Source organism: Scleropages formosus, chromosome 2 (assembly GCF_900964775.1).
Source record: "Scleropages formosus chromosome 2, fSclFor1.1, whole genome shotgun sequence".
NCBI classification, from domain to species: domain Eukaryota; kingdom Metazoa; phylum Chordata; class Actinopteri; order Osteoglossiformes; family Osteoglossidae; genus Scleropages; species Scleropages formosus.
The window spans coordinates 11,438,556-11,456,391 of record NC_041807.1 but is presented as its reverse complement, the minus strand read 5'-3'; the positions used below and the strand labels follow the sequence as shown (position 1 = coordinate 11,456,391).

Genomic DNA, 17,836 nt, shown 5'->3' with positions numbered 1-17,836 from the left:
GGAATGGAGGCACTGGCTGGAGGGGGCCCGGCATCCTTTTGTTGTCCTCACCAACCACAAGAACCTAGAATATCTGCAGACGGTGAGACGACTCAACCCCCATCAAGCCAGGTGGGCCCTCTTTTTCACAAGGTTTAACTTCACTGTCACCTATCGTCCTGGCAGCAAGAATATGAAGGCAGATGCCCTATCCCGCATCCATGAGCGGGAGTCTCTAGAATGAGACCCCGAGTACGTCTTGCCCTGGTCCTGTCTCATCGCCCCGGTGCACTGGGACTTCAGTGACGACCTTGCCCAAGCCCAGGCCACCGAGCCTGAACCACCAGGGAAGCCCACCGGCAAGCAGTATGTTCCCCCGGGATTGAGAGCCACAATTCTACAATGGGCTCATGATCATCCTGCTGCCGGTCACCCTGGCTTTAGTAAAACCCAGGCTCTGCTCCAGAGGCATTTCTGGTGGCCATCATTACTCAATGACGTGCAAGACTATGTCCGGGCATGCCAGGTGTGTGTCCAGGTCAAGGCGTCCACCCAAAAACCGGCAGGACTCCTGGAGCCCTCACCCATGCCTAATCGTCCCTGGTCACACATTGCTTTGGACTTCCTTGTAGATCTCTCTGTATCTGACGGTAAGACTGTAATCATAACTATTGTAGACAGGTTTTCCAAAGCCTGTCGGTTGATTCCTCTCTCCAAGCTCCCTACAGCCCTAGAGACTGCTGAGCTCTTATTTCTGTACGTCTTCCGCCTCTACGGCTTGCCGGAAGACATCGCGTCAGACTGTGGACCCCAGTTCACCTCCAGGCTGTGGAAGGCCTTCTGGCGCAAGTTGGGAGTAACGGTAAGCCTGACTTCAGGATATCACCCGCAAGCAAATGGGCAGGTGGAAAGGATACAACAGGACGTCGCCTGCTTCCTCTGCAGTTACGCCTCTAAAAAACCGCAACACTGGGTACGTTACTTGCTTTGGGCTGAATATGCGCACAATGCTCTCCCTCATGCATCCACAGGCCGTTGCCTGTTTCAGTGCGTGTTAGGATACCAGCCCCCACCGTTTCCTTGGAATCCTAACTCCAGTGATGTCCCAGCTGTCGATGCGTGGTACCAGGCCAGTGCAGAAGTATGGCAGTCGGTGCAAGAACACCTTAAACGCACTCAGGTATGGATGAAACGACAGGCCGATCGACGCAGACATCCACTTTCCTTCATGCCTGGGCAACAGGTTTGGCTGTCCACCAGAGGCCTTCGAGGCCCCTACATGACAAAAAACTCAGCCCCAGATATCTGGGACCATACAAGATCCTCCACCGTGTTACTCCTGTTTCCTATTGGTTGCAACTTTCCTCTCATTTACGAGTGCACCCCACTTTCCATGCCTCTTTTCTGAAACCTTGTGCAACGTCCCTGCATCAACCTACTCTCCACACGCAGCCGCCCCCTCCCTTACAGGTCGGGGATGATCCCGCCTATGCGGTACGAGCTTTGCTGGACTCCTGTCATCAGGCAGGTGGTCTCCAGTACCTGGGGGATTGGGAGGGGTACGGTCCTGAAGAGCAGTGCTGGGTACCTGCCCAGGACATCCTAGACCCTGATCTGATTGCTGCCTTCCATAGGGACCATCCGGACCAGCCCAGGCCCCGGCCCCGGGGGCGCCCCCCACGCCGTGACAGAGCGGCGGGTGCCGCTCGTGGAGGGGGGATACTGTCATGCTCCCCACAGCTGCGCAACAGGAAACACCTGCTTCGAATTAACAAGCACGAGCTTAAAAAGGGGCTGCGGAACACAGCCCGATGCGGAACCTTGTTCAGCCTTATTGATCACTTGCACTCCTAGTCTTGCTCCTCGTTCCTCGCCCTGCTCCTCGATCCTCGTTCCTCGCCCTGCTCCTCGTCCTGCTCCTCGTCTCCGACTCACTGGTTTGCCTGATCACTCGCCTGTTTCTTGGATTACGGTTATTGGATTTGCCCCTTTGGATTCTGTTTGTACATCGGTGACCCTTTGCCTGTTCCCTGACAATGTCTACTGAACCGCCCCTTGACCAAGCTTCCTGTGCCTCGCACTTGGGTCCGACGCAACCGCGCCGGGGGAATAGCATAACAGATTCAAATGTCTAAACGTGTTTAATAGATCTAAACCTCCTCCAAGGAAGAGGGGGCAAAAATGCCTGCAACAAGAATTGAAAGACTCTTACCAGGATACATAAGGCATTTACAAGCTATAATTTGTGCCAAAGGGGGTGTTACTAAATATTCAATTCAATTTATTTTTTATAGAGCGCTCTTCTCACACAGTGACACAGGCAACAAAGGCAAAAGACAAATAAATAAGACAGTTCACTATATACTAGAATAATACATTATCTATGCAGTTATTAAAACTATAAGTATGCCTACTGGTCATGGAGGAAAGGAAAAAACTCCCAGCTGAAAGTCAAGGGAGACACAAAAACTCTGGGGTCCAAGTGCTAGTGTCTGCCCACCTCTCCTTAGCCTTCTACAATAAAAAGTTTTCAAGTCAATTTACAACTAATAATAACATCGTAGCTGAGTGTTAACTTGATGTCCCAGTTCACATAGGTACATCTCATCCATCACGGCAGGCGGTTATCAGCTTCAGTTAGCATGAGGTGCCGGCCAGCCGACCCTCTCAGGTCTTATTATAGGGAAACAATGTTCAGCAAGAAAGAAACTGTTAGTAAATGTTGACTTAAATAGGTTAGAGAGATTAATAGAGAAGCACAGCCAACTGGATTTCCACTGCTTAGTGATATTCCCAAGTGAACATGTAAGTCTTTAGCCTGGATTTAAAGGCTGAGTCAGACGGGGCATTCCTAACTGTAACCGGTAGACTATTCCACAGTTTTGGTGCTGTATAGCTAAAGACTCCTACTGAGATGTTATGAATCACAAGTACACACACACACACTTTCAGAACCGCTTGTCCCATACGGGGTTGCGGGGAGCCGGAGCCTAACCCGGCAACACAGGGCGTAAGGGAGAGGGGACACACCCAAGACGGGACGCCAGTCCGCCGCAAGGCACCCCAAGCGGGACTCGAACCCCAGACCCCCTGGAGAGCAGGACCTGGTCCAACCCACTGCGCCACCACGCCCCCCTTGAATCACAAGTACTATAAGGTAAATCGCATCCAACGAACAAAGAAATGTTGACTTACTAAGGTGTCCAAACTTTTGTACAAGCCACAATTACTATTTTCTTTGTTCCTATGTTTTGAAATGCATGAAATAAGTAACCATGCATTAAAAATTGCAAATATGTTGTTCTTTAACACACTTTTTCCTGCAACAGTTGTTTATTGCTGTCATTTTCAAAATTAACTAAACATGTCATTTGGCCAGAGTTGCCCAAACTTTTGCAAGAAACTATATATTTAATCTTGTTTTGCCTTGTCTTTACTGCTGGACAAAAACTACCAAGAAGCAACTCGACAAAGAAAACAACATGAACATCCCGGTTCTAACTTGGACGTAGTGTATGGATGGATGGATGGATGCATAGAGATCCCTCAAGCTGCACTAAATGTAAGCTTTTTTGAAGTTTAAAGAAAGCATATTTTTGGACTGGAAAAAAAAAACCCTGAGCTAAAAATGCACTGTTCACGGCTTACCAACCACTTGGTGTGATAGCCTTCCTCTGAGAATTACCAAGAAATATATGAGGAAATATGTATGATAAAGGCGTGTGCAATCACTCTACGATTATGATTGTTACAAGATTTCATTAATAGTTGAATTGTCTATGAAATGTTGTAAGACTGAAGGAGGTTAAGAAGGCATAATTACAAATGTGTCGCAAATAGCAAAGGTTTAAAATTAGGACAGAATGCCGATGATGGCAGCTTATTTCTCTCTCCATGCAAATATTATGTAATAGCTTTACATATGCCAAGAAAATATAGTGCCGTTTGAAAGTATGTGAACCCTGTAGGGATGGTCATTATTCTTGTATAAGATATTAAAATAAACATAAAATGAATAAATGATTCTGATTTACACACCTGACTCTACTTATCTGCTTCACTTGGTCTAACCAACTTGCGGTTCACTTATTTTGCACATGCACTACTTCTGTGTTTCTACTACACACATGATTTCTTCTAAAGCAACATATGGAACTGATCATTACACACCTATTATCATGTCACATGAGAAAGGCTGCTTCTCATTAAATATCAATTTCATGGTAAAACTAAGGCACCCAAGAACTTCACATACTTTCAAGCAGCACTGTACGGTGCGCGCTTTTCGGCACTGATTGAAGTCGTGTAAGGAGGGACGCGCTGCACTGTGCGAAATCTTTTCATGCAGTAGTAGTTCATCATAGCTCTGGGAGAAACCTAGTTTACAAAATGGATTCGACTTTACATATTTCTCAAGCTACATCAGTAAAAGTAATTACTATTGAAAAAGTAGTTCTCCAGATGAGGTTGTCGAAGGACGTGTGGTAATTGTTCACACTCTGCGCTCTGGAGTCTCCGGGAGGATCATCATGATCTGCAGACCGTCCTCTTCTTAATTCTCTGTAAGTCATGCGCACACACATACACACACACACACACACACACACGTACGAGAAACCGGTGTGTCCCGAACTTGTGGAACCGGAGCCTGGCTAGCCCGGCAGCAGGGGGCGTGAGGCAGGAGGGGACACACCCCGGGCCGGGCGGGATGCCAATCCGTCAGAAGGCACGTCAAGCTGGGCTTGAACCCCAGACCCACCAGAGAGCAGGACCCGGTAAAACCCGCTGCGCGGCTAACACAGTTATGTAAGTGACTATGTTCACAATTAAATAATATGTATAGCCAGAATTCCTTTTCATTTAATTATTCTCCTTCCTTGTTCTTCACTTTGACGCAGATATTTTGGCACTTTAAAGGGTCTTCTGGGAAATATGAATGTAAAGGCGGTGCTCTAACTGTAAAGAACGAAAACAGGTCCCGCAGGGAACACGCGCAACGAGGCGTTCAGAGGAAGTTCTAGCGGGCGGTTGACGCTTATCGAGGTATTTCGCTCCGGCTGTTTCAGAGAAAGAAAGAAAAAAAAAAAAAGCCGCCCAGCTGCAGCGACTGACCATGTTCTGCGGTCTTATGTTCTCTGCTGAAAGAAGCAAGCGGCTGTTTTTATTCGCACAGGTCGGGTTGCGAGGAAGAGAGACAAGTTGAGGCGGCGCGCGGACTGACGGAGCTCCGCGAGAAGGCGAACGGCGGAACGCGCGTGCGAACGGCGGGAGAGGGAAGTGTGAATCGTGCACGCCGCGCTGAGCGCCGAACTCTGAATGTACGAAAGTCTGAGTGCTGAGCTCTGACCAAACACCTAACTCTGGATGTTAATCGGGGAGCGGCGTGTCCGAACACACTGGTGTCGCCCGTGCGGACCTGCTGCTGCTGCTGCGCGAGGGACAGCGACAGCGCATTCGACCCCCTGCTGTAAGAGACTGTACCTGTGTCTGCGGGTACGCTTGCGTTTGTACTTCACTGTCTGTTTTTAAATGTGTCATTTAACTAAGATTTATTTTCTATACTGCAGTGGCTTAGTTATTATCGGCGAAATTCTTTTTGTATCACTTATCTTCTTGCCTTGCTTACGAGCAGCAGCCATTTGCCGAGGTCGAGGAGCATCATCATGTCATGATTCATGATGATCATCTTGCCACCAATCGCTCGCTGCTTCGTTACGTTTGTTGTCTTTATTTTAATTAAACTTTGCGGTTACTGTGTTTAAGTGCTGACGGGGTTGCTCTGCCCGGCGGCTCATTTTATTCGTGTTTCAGCACTGAGTGTGAGTGTTTTGCACCGACCCTTCGTGTTTCGTAGGAGTGCAAATTTGCTGCCTTGACCTGCTTCTCTCTGTCTAGTCTTAAAATGGAGCGCTGTGGTTCTTCGAATAGAAAAGCCCTAAATGTATGTAATATATAAATATAGACAACAACGTATGTATGTGTGTGTGTAATTTATTATATTATATATAATTGTCTTCCCGTTGCGCTAATTGCGGATTCGCTGCAAAGTCGGAGACACTTTTTTAAGCTGAATTACTTGGCAAACTTTGGAAATGCGAAGCGAAACACTTTTGCCAAATTTTCCTTTTTACTTCACGTCGTCGCTCGCCGGCCTTGTATTTTCGTTTTCGTGCCGAGACGTGCGGAGAATACTGGCTGTTACACGTCGCCAGATAACAAGATAAGACAAAAAAAAAAAAAACGTACATATTTAATTTAGGTCCGTCATTTTCCAGCCAGTGTAAAGCAGCGGTGTGAGTCGTGTGAACTTTTGTTATCATAACCTAGAAAAAGTGAACGTGTGCAGCTGACAGCTAGTGTAATTGCATGTAATTTATGCAGTTAATTCTCCAACTTATTTAGTTCTCCTTTGGTGTTTTCCATTATTTTCAGTTTGGTCACACGCACAACCTTTGTTGATTCCTAGCTATTCAGTACAATAGAGGTGTGGACAAGGGATAAACTCAACAACATTGTTCTCCTGAGAAATCTGTTTATGTCTTCGCTCTAATGTGTATTGTGAGACCCTGGCAGGTTGTTGGACTCGGTGTGAGTGCAGGATTTCCTCTTTTCTTTTGCTTAGAGCTGAAGCAAGTGAAGAACAGCTAATTATAGCTAAACCGAGGTGTACTGTCTCTTCAGTGACTCACTTACACCTTTTAAAGTCTTTCCAGAAACTGTATCTTGGGACCACTGCTGTATTGGACATACTACTATACTAGTATTCCGTGCATGTTACTGTAATATTCGTGATGTTTATGTTTGGCATATGCATGCTTGAGAGTGGTCACTGTCTGTGAAATTTTCTGATTTTTTTTGATGAGTCTGGAAAGATTGTACAAATAAAACTGGCCGAAACAAAGGTTCACAAGGAACACATGAAGATCTTGGCGTGAACACTGTGTAAAGCTTTGAATGTGTTGCACTTGATGTTGCATTCATGGGTTTTTGTGAACTCAAAAGTTTGGGGGAGGGGACACACCCAGGACGGGACGCCAGTCCGTCACAAGGCACCCCAAGCGGGACTCAAACCCCAGACCCACTGGAGAGCAGGACTGAGATCCAACCCACTGCGCCACTGCGCCACCGCCCCCCCCTTGTACCTGGGCAACCTGATCAAAATTTTTGTGAGATGAGTCAGACAGAAAAGTGAAAGCAAAGCACATCCAAAACTCAAAAGCTGAGGAGATATGTGTCACACAGTGTGTGGGAATCAGGAGAACAGACTCAAGTGCTGATGCTAACTCGTTTATGTCACATCCCACGGGGTCACTGCCCCTCCTGGTCAGCGGCGGCGCCACTCAGTGCCGCTAGTTAACGCTTACCTATCACCTCACAGTCTCGTAGGACATGGAGGTATAAAAGGAGCCAGCGGAGCAGAACTAGTTGCGGATTCTTAATCAGCAGTTCTCTTGTGCTTCCTTGGCGATTGGTAGTCTCTTGTTCCCTCAGTCTGTTTCCTAGGTGTGCATGTTCCAGTCCCGAGTGCCCGTCCCGTCAGTTCCTGCCTCTTGTTCTTCAGTCCTGGTCCATCGTTCCTGTCCGGTATTTCGTCACGTCTCAGGGTTTCGGTCATACTCACAGATTAGCGTTTCACTGTTCACCGTAGTTCCAACACCGTGTGTGTTTCCTGGTCTCGTGTTTCCCGTTTCACTTCCACCGAGTGTCTTACAGTACGCACAGTACACTTCTAACCTCACACTGCACGTGAAGTCATTATATATTTCGTCTGTGTTTGGACGTAATAGCAACGCGCGTCCGTGTCGGACTCCCGTCCGGACGCTACAGTTTACTCCTATCACACAGGGTTGCACCCAGAGAACAGAGCAGAACAATCAGCCTCGGAAGAGATAGGTGAGGAGAACGTCTCTCAATTGGAGCTTCCGTGGCCAGGTGCATCGGAGCGGGCGCTTTCGTACTGTGTCTCCGGGGTTGTCACCAGGGAGGTCGAGGTGGTCGTCAAGCGCGCGGTTGCTAGAGGTGCAGTCGTTGGGCGCACCAGGAGTGACAATATGATGGCTCACATCCTGAATTTACTTCTTAACCAAATGCCTTGTGAACAAAAACTGGTTTGTAGCATGTGTGCTCAAAAATTTGACTGCCATTGTACATCATTGAGTCTTTGCTCAGGGTGAGGTGTTTTGTTCATCCATAATGCCACACTCTGTATGTCTTGTGTATTTTTGACATTATTTGTTACTTTTTGTTTTGTTGTATTACAGAAGGAAGGAAAACAGGTCAGCATTTTTGATCTGCTCTGTAGGACAAAAGGTAAGTTTCAAAGCAATATGAACCCTGAAATGAAATGATTAAGAAGTTTTAGTAACTGACTAAAGGAATGTTTTAATCATTTCAGGATGAAAATGACTAACTGCTCCCAGGACGTACCAGCTGGAGTTCAGATATTCTATATCGCCGTGGGTGTTCCAACATTCATCTTTGGACTGTTGGTTAATGTCGCTTTCTTAGTGGCGCTATGCTATAGCCAAAGAAACACTTGGACATACATGATGGTCTACATTGTGAACATGGCCTTTTCAGACACCATTGTTCTGATATTTTTGCCTGTTAAAATGTACTCCTTCTATAATCAATGGAATTTTGTACAGCTCTGCTTGTTCTTTGTGTCCTCTTACTTTGTGAACATGTATGTCAGCATCTTTACAGTCACTGCCATAAGCGTGGTTCGATATGTTGCCATCAAGTACCCTTTCCGAGCACTAGAGATTATGTCTCCCCGGAAGGCTGTGATTGTGTGTGTGCTGATCTGGCTGACCATTTGCTCACTGAGCTACATTTTCCATTTTGTGGATAGCCCAGGTGACAATGCCACCAACATCACTTGTTTTCAGAAGATCAAGAATGATGCCTTTCCCCTTGAGTTCATTCTGGTTTTAGAGATAGTAGGTTTCCTCCTGCCTCTGATTATTATGAGCTTTTGTTCAATTAAAATTGTCATGTATTTGTACAAGAAGACTGATATTAGCTCAGCCAGTGAGAAAACCCAGTGCATTGGCATTATCATCACCAATCTCATTGTTTTTATATTATGCTTTACTCCTTTGCATCTGAGCTTCCTGTTCAAGTTTCTTGTCCAGACCTACTACCCGGGCAGCTGCCAGCTTTACAAACTTGCACACAGCTTTGTTCATATAGCAACCTGCATTTCCCATACCAACTGTTGCTTTGATGTTTTCAGCTACTACTTCTTGACCAGCAGTTTCTGGAAGCGGCTTTCAGCATCTTTCCAGCTGAACAGAAATACTTGTTGCTTTACAAAGAATTCCGTTTTATAAGTTTACCTTTATTCATTTAGCAGACACTTTTCTCCATAGCAACTACTAATGAACTCTATGTAGTAGTAACAGCCTACACCTTACTCACCAAAGAGGTACCAGTGTACCTCTAGAAACACTACTTACAATGAGCCGCTCATCCAAACATACTTTCACTCTGTCACTCACACACAGTATGGGTAACTTTAGAGTTACCAGTGCACATGAGTAGCAAGTTTTTGCACTGTAAGGGAACCATGCAGACACAGGGAGAACATAAAAACTCTACACAGACTGAGCAGGGCTCAAACCCAAGTCCTCTAGCACTACCCAGGTTCTGTGAGAAAGCAGTGCTACTCACTGTAGCATCCATGACTAAGTGACTAAGGCACATATATCAACTGTGAATATCTGCTTGGATCCAGGCAGCACATGTAACAGTGGTTGTAAAGTGGACTTGAAACCAGAGTTTACAGTTCCAGTCCAGTGAAGGGTACTGCAGTTGTATCCTTGAATGATGATCCTAAACTGAATTGCTTCACTATAACTATTCAGCTGTATAAGGAGTAAAATTGTATTTTCTGAAAACAGTATCTTCTCAGAAACAATAGTATACAAAGCTGGTGATCCTCATGTAACATTATAGTACATTTAACTTGTGGTATTTCACTTATTCAGTATAACTTTCTATGTTTATATTTTTATCATTTATATGTTATTTTTGCTGTTTCAGATATACATGCATTTTTGTGTGGATAGGCAGCTCTTGAGATCTTTTCTGCAAACTGACACACTGTTTAACATACAGTAATACAAAGTATTTCATATTAAAATGAAAGTGGTTAATATCATGGCCTGAAGGTTTCTTGGTATGAATTCCACTGCTGCTGTGCTACCCTTGATCAAGGTGCTCACCCCTAACAATAACAAAATAATGAAGAAGCGGATCAACGGATTGAACCAGGGATGAATTTGCATAAAAAGAGCTTTTGTACCACAAACTCATGAAGGTAAATTATTGCAGTACATCATTCAAGTTATTTTTATTAACAGCTAATCAGATGACTATTTGTGATTTTTAAATAGTGTGTTTTTAAACAGATTGATGTGGAACTAGCACCAGCAAAATACTGGTTAGGTTACAAGTAAGAAAAAAGAATTTTTATTACAATACATTAGTGATTTAATAATAACTGAATATAGCCAGGGAATATTGCCAAAGACATCGTCTTAGTTTACAAAAACAAACATTAAAACAGCAATGAGTTCTCTGAATCCTGTTTGAAAAGTAGCTCTGAAGAGCACAGCTAGATACTATGTGTCTGTTTATACCTCTGAATGGAAGCATACGGAAGGCTTTGAAAATAAACCACTGAGCAAAACAGGAAACTCACTGCTCAAAAAAAAATATCAACCGCAAAGGTTGCCAAGCACAAAAATAACCCATCATTGATACGAAACAAAAAGGAAACAGAGATGTGTTTGATTCTGTTGCTGTTTATGCGTGCCGATATTTGAAACTTGTTGCAAATGGTTGTAGAAAGCATGGGTTCACAGGAGAGTTGTCTCTCTGACCAACAGGTGGAAATGCTAGTGGGGACGTCCATGTCCTCATGGCTACTTTATAAACAGTCAGTGTAGGCGACCAGAGAACTGACAGTAATTTCTGAATATATTATCCTTGTACAGTTACGGAGGGGTGGTGCAGTGGCACACCGGGCTTGGCCAGGGCCTGCTCTCTGGTGGGTCTGGGGTTTGAGTCCCACTTGGGGTGTGTTGTAGCAAACTGGCGTCCCGTCCTGGGTGTGTCCCCTCCCCCCCAGCCCTATGCCCTGCGCCGCCAGGCTAGGCTCTGGCTCACCACAACCCCGCTTGGGAGCAGAGGCCTCAGCCAATACATGTATTATTGGGCCACTGTCACCTAGTCCACGCGCACCCATATGATGTATGCAGCATGCAGGAAGAAGTTTGAGGCGGTCTTTGACCACCTGCTCTCCGCCCAAGCCATCGGGGACCGTCTGCTACGGATCCAGCAGGCAACAGATCAGTGGTGGGCTATGCCCTGGAGTTCCAAACTTCTCTGCTGGCCATTTTCAGAAACAGGCTACAGTCTCACATCCAGACCAAACTAGTCTGCCAGGGGGAGTACTGGACACTGGACCGTTTTATGGAGACGGCTGTGGCAGTGGACAACCTGGCCCGTGAGCGAACCCCAAAGTGGGGGTTGGCTGCACCACCTCCGCCTCTCTGAAGGAAGACCCTGAGCTGATGCAAATAGGGCAAGGGCGACTCACCTCAGAGGAGCGACAGCACTGCATCCAGGAGCGTCAGTGCCTGTGCAGCGGAGCCTTGGGGCATTTCCTGTCTTCGTGCCCAGCACGCTCTTCCCAAGGAACCCGCCAGGATGTACAGGTCAGTCCCTCTTCTCATTCGGGGCAGCTCACAGTGCCTATTAGCCTAGCCTGGTCCGGACATATGGTAAGGGGTAAGGACCTAGGCACTGATCGATTCCAGGGCAGCTGGGTGTTTTATTGATATGAGGTTTGCTCAGTTTCACCACATCCCGGCTGAGGAGTGTGATGTTATGTTAAGGATTAGCGCGTGGGACGGGCAGCCCTTAGGGTCAGGTGTTGTTGACTCCCGTATACAGGTCCTCCGCATCTTAGTTGGGGTCTGTTATCAGGAAAACTCACTCCCCGCTTCATCGCGCCTTATAAGGTCCTCTGCTGGGTGACCCCAGTGACTTACCTACTCCAGCTTCCTCCCGATATGCGGGTTCATCTGACCTTCCACGTGTCCTTACTCAAGACCTGCAGCACCTCCCTTCTCCAGCCATCCTCAGGTGTGGTCTCTCCTCCACCAATTGAAGTGGATGGGTGACCAGTGTACGCAGTGCGGACCCTGTTGGATTCCAGGCGCAGGGAGCGGACAATGCAGTACTTAGACAGAATAATCATGTGATCAATGGCTGGCAACATGAATGAATTCTTTATCTTTTGCAGCTTAAGCTCCAGGTCTAGATCTTGCTTTTCCCTCACCACTGCCACTATGCTGTTCCATGGCATGGTCCCCAAACCGGTTACTTAAGCAAAAATCTTTTGTAAAAAATGTGTCCATATGAATACTTTTTGCATGGTTAGTGTCAAGCTCTTTATATTCCTGCCATGAATGCCCCTAAAGCAGGGATTAGTACACACACGCAAGCGGGGTCGCGGAGAGCTGGAGCCTAACCCGGCAACACAGGGCGCAAGGCTGGAGGTGGAGGGGACATACCCAGGACAGGACGTCAGTGTGTCACAAGGTACCCAAAGCGGGACCCCAGACCCACCAAAGAGCAGGCCCCGGCCAAACCCACTACGCCACCACGCCCCCTTTGGCAGGGATTAGCCCTCTATTCAATTGCAGCTAAGCAACGTGCAGTCTCATGTAGCTTTTACTGAACTTTTAAACATGAAATGCAAGAACTGTGTAGCTGCTACATTGTCTATTTTCTTAAAAATCCCAGAACTGCTTCTCTGCATATAAAGTGAAAGTTTCATAGCCGTAACAACCACCAGACCTCAGTGTTGTTGCTCAAACCAAATCTAGAGCCATTTAATACCATTCTCCCCAGAGAGGTGGTCAACACTGAACCCTCAGAATGAAAAAAAAAATCTTAAACAAGTTCACATCATAATTTTGTTCCTATTTACTCAGGAGTGCCCATATATACAGTATATATGTTTATATACACCCCATCTGCTGGCCCTGTGCTTACCATTAATTAAGTAAAAATTACCTTGTTGTATAAATGGGTAAATCACTGTAAGCAGCTTAATGGCGTACACTGCTTTGGTGAAAAGTATCATCAAATTTATATATATGTATATAGAGAAAATCTTCTCAGTAATGCATTTGAGATTACTATTTGGTGTTAGAGGTTGTTCATTAAGGGTGACAATGAAGGAGCTGTCTGAGAAGGCGAGTCAGAGGTTATGATTGAGAAGAGAGCAGGGTAGATAGGGTTACAGGTTGGAGGGAGGTGTGTTTTGGTGGTAAAATTAGTAGTAGGTGGCTAGGAAAGGGAGGCAGCTGGTGGTATGTAAGGAGGTGTGGCCTTGTTAATTAGGTTGGTTTAAGTTTGGGGAGGGGTGCATTTGCAGTGGTTGTTGGCATGTATGAAGGTATGGTATTATCTGGGAGGGGACAAAGGGAGGTGCTCACTTGACAACCTCAGTTAAATACCCATGTTGATGTGGTGGTTGGGAAGGAAGTTAAGCTACTTGGTCTTGAGTAATGGAGATGTATGATGGCAATGCTAGATGTTTTTCTCTGTGGCTTCATGGAGAAGTCTAAGAAGACTAAGTCCTTGTGTATGGCTGTCATAATATAAGCATGGGGTGTAACATCTCATCCTGTGTATCTTGAATGTTATGTGCTTACAGTACCAGCTGCATGCTCTACATTACAGTCTTAACTGCAATTTCAGAGTTCAGCTCTGGCATGTCAGAACCTGTAGGAATCTTCTCACCAGACATGTTTCTATAATCTTAAGTGAAATGACTTGATCTACTACCAGGTCAAGTATGCCCATTTCAAAACAAAAAGTGTTTCATATGGGAAAAAAGAATAATCTACAGTAGATGACATTGTTTATACTCCCCAGCATTTGCCCCTCGCCCTGCCATTAAAGAATAATGAAGGCCAGCTCCTGCCAAGGCAAGGAAATCATGGAGGACTTCACAACAGCTGGTCTGAGGATTTTAGGAGTAGGCTGTTTGGGGAGTGTTTTTTTTTTTGTTTGTTTCCATTCCCTGTGAAAAGGGCTAGAGTATCCTCAGTTCTTTTGGTTTAAAATAAAAGTATCTTTTGGATTCACCAAATGTTGTTGGTATGAATCCTGCCTATGCAGGTGCCTCCAAAATGATGCTGAAAGTCCTGAGAGGGGTGAAGTCAATGTCTGACACCAAGAGCAGTGTGATGAAAGGGAGCAGCGAGGCTCTCAGGTAATATAATCCCCAGAGCAGGTTTGGAAATCCTCAGGCTCTACGAAGCACGTCAAACATCTCTTGTTGTCAGAGTTCTCAAAATACCCTGCAAGTCATTGCGAGAATACAAGAATGACACGTCAACTTTCATGGAATAAAAATTTAAAAACATATTAAACTAATTGCACATAATTATTTTTGTAATTATAAGATGCAAATTTTTTATGAGTTTTACTTTGAGACCAATTCACTCCATAGATCCATAATCCTTTCCAGATATTTCCTGGTCTTCCATGTGCATTGCTTGTTTGGAACAGTAGTCCTATTTCAAAATGTAATTTAAAATCTGATCAAAATGCATAGGGTGTCCTCCACCTCCACATTTTGTGCTTCTAACAAGTAGTCTAAAAATAAAATTCTTCTTTAAAATGTTTGTGTTAGTAATGCTGCTTAAAGATATATCAGAACACCTTCCCCTTCTGTGAAAATACCAGCAATTTTCCTTTAAGTCCATGTGCTTAACCAACACACACACACACAGAGGCAGAAATCACTTGTCCCCAGTGGGGTCATGGTGAACCAGAGCCTAACCCAGAAGCACAGGGTGGAGGGCTGGAGGGGGAGGGGACACACCCAGGACAGGACACCAGTCCATTGCAAGGCACCCCAAGCAAGACTTGAACCCCAGACCTGTCCAAGAGCAGGACCCAGCCAAATCCACTGCACCACCACCCCCCTTAACTACTACCTGCTTCTTTATTATAAGGTAACACTTTATTAGCTAAGTACATTTACACAAACATTAAATTTTGATTTTGACTTTTAGTCACAAAGTAACAAAATTTTGAAAATACAATACATTCTAGAAAAATGACACTAGAGATGTGTATGAGCATATACCTACAACACAGAGCATGCTTTTCCAAAAATAATTTACTATTGAGCAGTTGGGTCATTTTATGTTTCAGTCATATCACATATTAAGGAGCACATTGTTTATGATAATGAATCCAAATAATAATGATTGTTTTTCCATCCTCAGAACTGTTTTATCAGTCCAAGGAATCGTGTGATGTTAAACATGCCAAGCATTTGACAAGACCACTTAAATTAAGCCTACAGTCCGAAATATTTGTCCTTTTTCCAAGAATCTAGCAACCTTAAAAATTACTGTTTTTTTTACGTCTTGTGCTCTCCTGCAATGGACTAATGTCCCATCCAGGTTGTACCCCTCAGTTAAGTCCTCTGGTGAGTGTTGAAATATTTATTTGAACGTTAACTTATTTTTTGTTTTAATGCTACACAGCATTAGAAAAACCTTTAAAAAATGGGAAGTGTAAACTATCTAAACTCATCATACAGTGGCATCCAAATGTATTTCAGAGCAGGTCAGTGTCATACAAGACAAAGAGGCTGGGGATTCTGTAATTTGTGCTGCCTTTCATCTGAGCCTAAAACTAAATTTTCATGTAAATGCTTTTGTAGTTGTTTCGCAACAAAGAGACTTGCATTTGCCTTAACCTGATCATTTTTCTTCTGAGTAAAACTAGTTGGATGAAAAGGTAGCAGGACATGAGTAGTGCAATAGTCTCCAACACTAGACATCATTTTTAAGTATAATCCAGATGTCTTTATTGTATTAGAAAAAAAAAACGAAGTATGAGCAAAGAACAATATGTGTATATGTAAGCGTACTCAACAGGTCTCCCTCGTGGTGCATGAGCATGGATTGTTTGTACGTGTTTTATTTCAGCAGTCTCAAAATAATTTCTAAACTGTTGTTTCATATTTTTCCCTAGAAAATAACTTAAAACCTTTCAGTTCACACTCTTTCTTGTTTGTGATTTTCAATTTAATGTTAAACCTCTCTTGTTAGTGGAATTATACCAAATTATTCAACTGATTCGGTCACAAACTTGTGTAAAGCTGATTTTGCAATATGTTGATTCAATAACGTAATGCTATGCTTTACAGAAGATGTATTCTTTCAAGGATAGCTGAACGAAAAATTTCTATTTCAGCCATTTCATTTGTAAGAGTCACAAACTCTACAGCAGCGATATTTCATATGATCACCACTCTGATATTCTAGGAACTTATACAGCACACCTGCTTTTCATCACCTCATCAGAAATGTTTATGAAAAAAAAACAAGAACACACCACCCCCGCTGAGTCTTGACTGTGTAACAAGAGAGATTGAAATGCATCTTTCCAGTAGTGTCTGTCCTTATGTAGTTCACAAGTCCTGCTCCCGAGTTTCTCAGTATGTGTTCATCTAAGGATTCATTTCACTAGAATATCTGCAGTTTTCTTATTGTAAACTCTGCACCTGGATTCCTCCAGCAATCACACCTCTGTATTGTTACAGTAAGGGCACAAAGTGTTTTTAATTGCACAGGATTAGGCTGAAACTGAGGGCATGGTGGTGCAGTGGGTTGGACCAGGTCCTCCTCTCCAGTGGGTCTGGGGTTCGAGTCCCTCTTGGGGTGCCTTGCGACGGATTGGTGTCCCGTCAGGGGTGTGACCCCTCCCCCTCCTCCGTTTCACCCTGCGTGGCCGGGTTAGGCTCCGGCTCACCCCGACCCCGTATGGGACAAGCGGTTTCAGGTGATGTAGGCTGAAACTATCTGTGGTATTCTGATTTTTTTCAAAACATCGCATTTAAAGGCTGCTTCACACTACATCTGTGTTTACAAGGCAGAGAAGGGAAGAAAGGACAGGGGCTATACATCAATGCATGGAGAAATGTGACATGATAATGGGAGGCAAGGTCAGTTTAATCATTTGGCAAACCTAGGCAATCACCTTGGAGATTCTGAAAGGTGGGAGTGTCAGTGCTACTGAAATCGATAAATAAATCGTAGCCTTGGAAAAAAAAAAAAAAAAAATGAAAACATTGATTAAAAATACAGCTTTATTAGAAAACGGAAGATCTGCCACCTTATATATTATGTAAACATTTTATGATGCATGTGTATGTACATGGGGGAGTGGTGGGTTTGGCCTGTGCCCACTCTCTGGCGGGTCTGGGGTTCGAGTCCTGCTTGAGGTGCCTTGCAATGAGGGGGTCCCCTCCCCCTCCAGCCTTGCGCCCTGTGTTGCCGGGTTAGGCAACATTTCACCGTGACCCTCCTCGGGACAAGCAGTTTCAGACTGTGTGTGCGCGCGCACGCATGCCCCACAACTCTGAAGGTAATATTTTCTCTATAACAAACTGTCAGTCTATGTATTAAATATTGTATACGGGATCTGTTTTTTTTCCCCTTTAACAATCTTCAATTTTGGAAATAAAGGTAGTTTTTTAGTTTGTTTTCCATCATTACTAGCATAAATGCTCACATACATGTTATAATTACATTAAAAACATTTTATTTATAAATTCAAATTTTATTTTCTTCTTTATGATATAACATACTTCTATATAAAATATTTTTGTCATATATACTATATGTATGTGTACCTTTATGCATTTGTTAGAAGTGCAAGGGATGCTGGATTGATTCTTGACTAGGGGCACCAAACACCCTGCCACCGGCTCCTGCTGAGGAAAAATTTGTATTGTTCTCACCTGGTT

The 17,836-nt window shown here is 44.5% G+C and overlaps 1 protein-coding gene across 5 annotated transcripts; it reads left to right on the top strand.

The window, feature by feature from the left end:
- Nucleotides 1–4,706: 4,706 nt before the first annotated feature.
- Nucleotides 4,707–10,141, top strand: gpr35.2 (G protein-coupled receptor 35, tandem duplicate 2). Of its 5 annotated transcripts, none has more exons than XM_018760325.2 (5): nt 4,707–4,785; nt 4,897–5,022; nt 5,153–5,472; nt 8,241–8,289; nt 8,375–10,141. In XM_018760325.2, exon 5 carries the CDS (start codon nt 8,376–8,378, stop codon nt 9,312–9,314), a length of 939 nt encoding a protein of 312 aa, XP_018615841.2. In that variant the 5' UTR covers nt 4,707–4,785; nt 4,897–5,022; nt 5,153–5,472; nt 8,241–8,289; nt 8,375; the 3' UTR covers nt 9,315–10,141. The 5 variants fall into 5 exon arrangements, with proteins under 5 accessions (XP_018615841.2, XP_018615833.2, XP_018615857.2 ...); XM_018760317.2 differs by having other exon boundaries at nt 4,729–4,785; nt 4,878–5,022; XM_018760341.2 differs by lacking the exon at nt 4,897–5,022 and having other exon boundaries at nt 4,730–4,785.
- Nucleotides 10,142–17,836: the final 7,695 nt, after the last annotated feature.

What these genes read in the sequence shown, in the direction of transcription:
- gpr35.2 (XM_018760325.2), top strand. Translation starts at nt 8,376, where the DNA reads ATGAAAATGACTAACTGCTCCCAGGACGTACCAGCTGGAGTTCAGATA.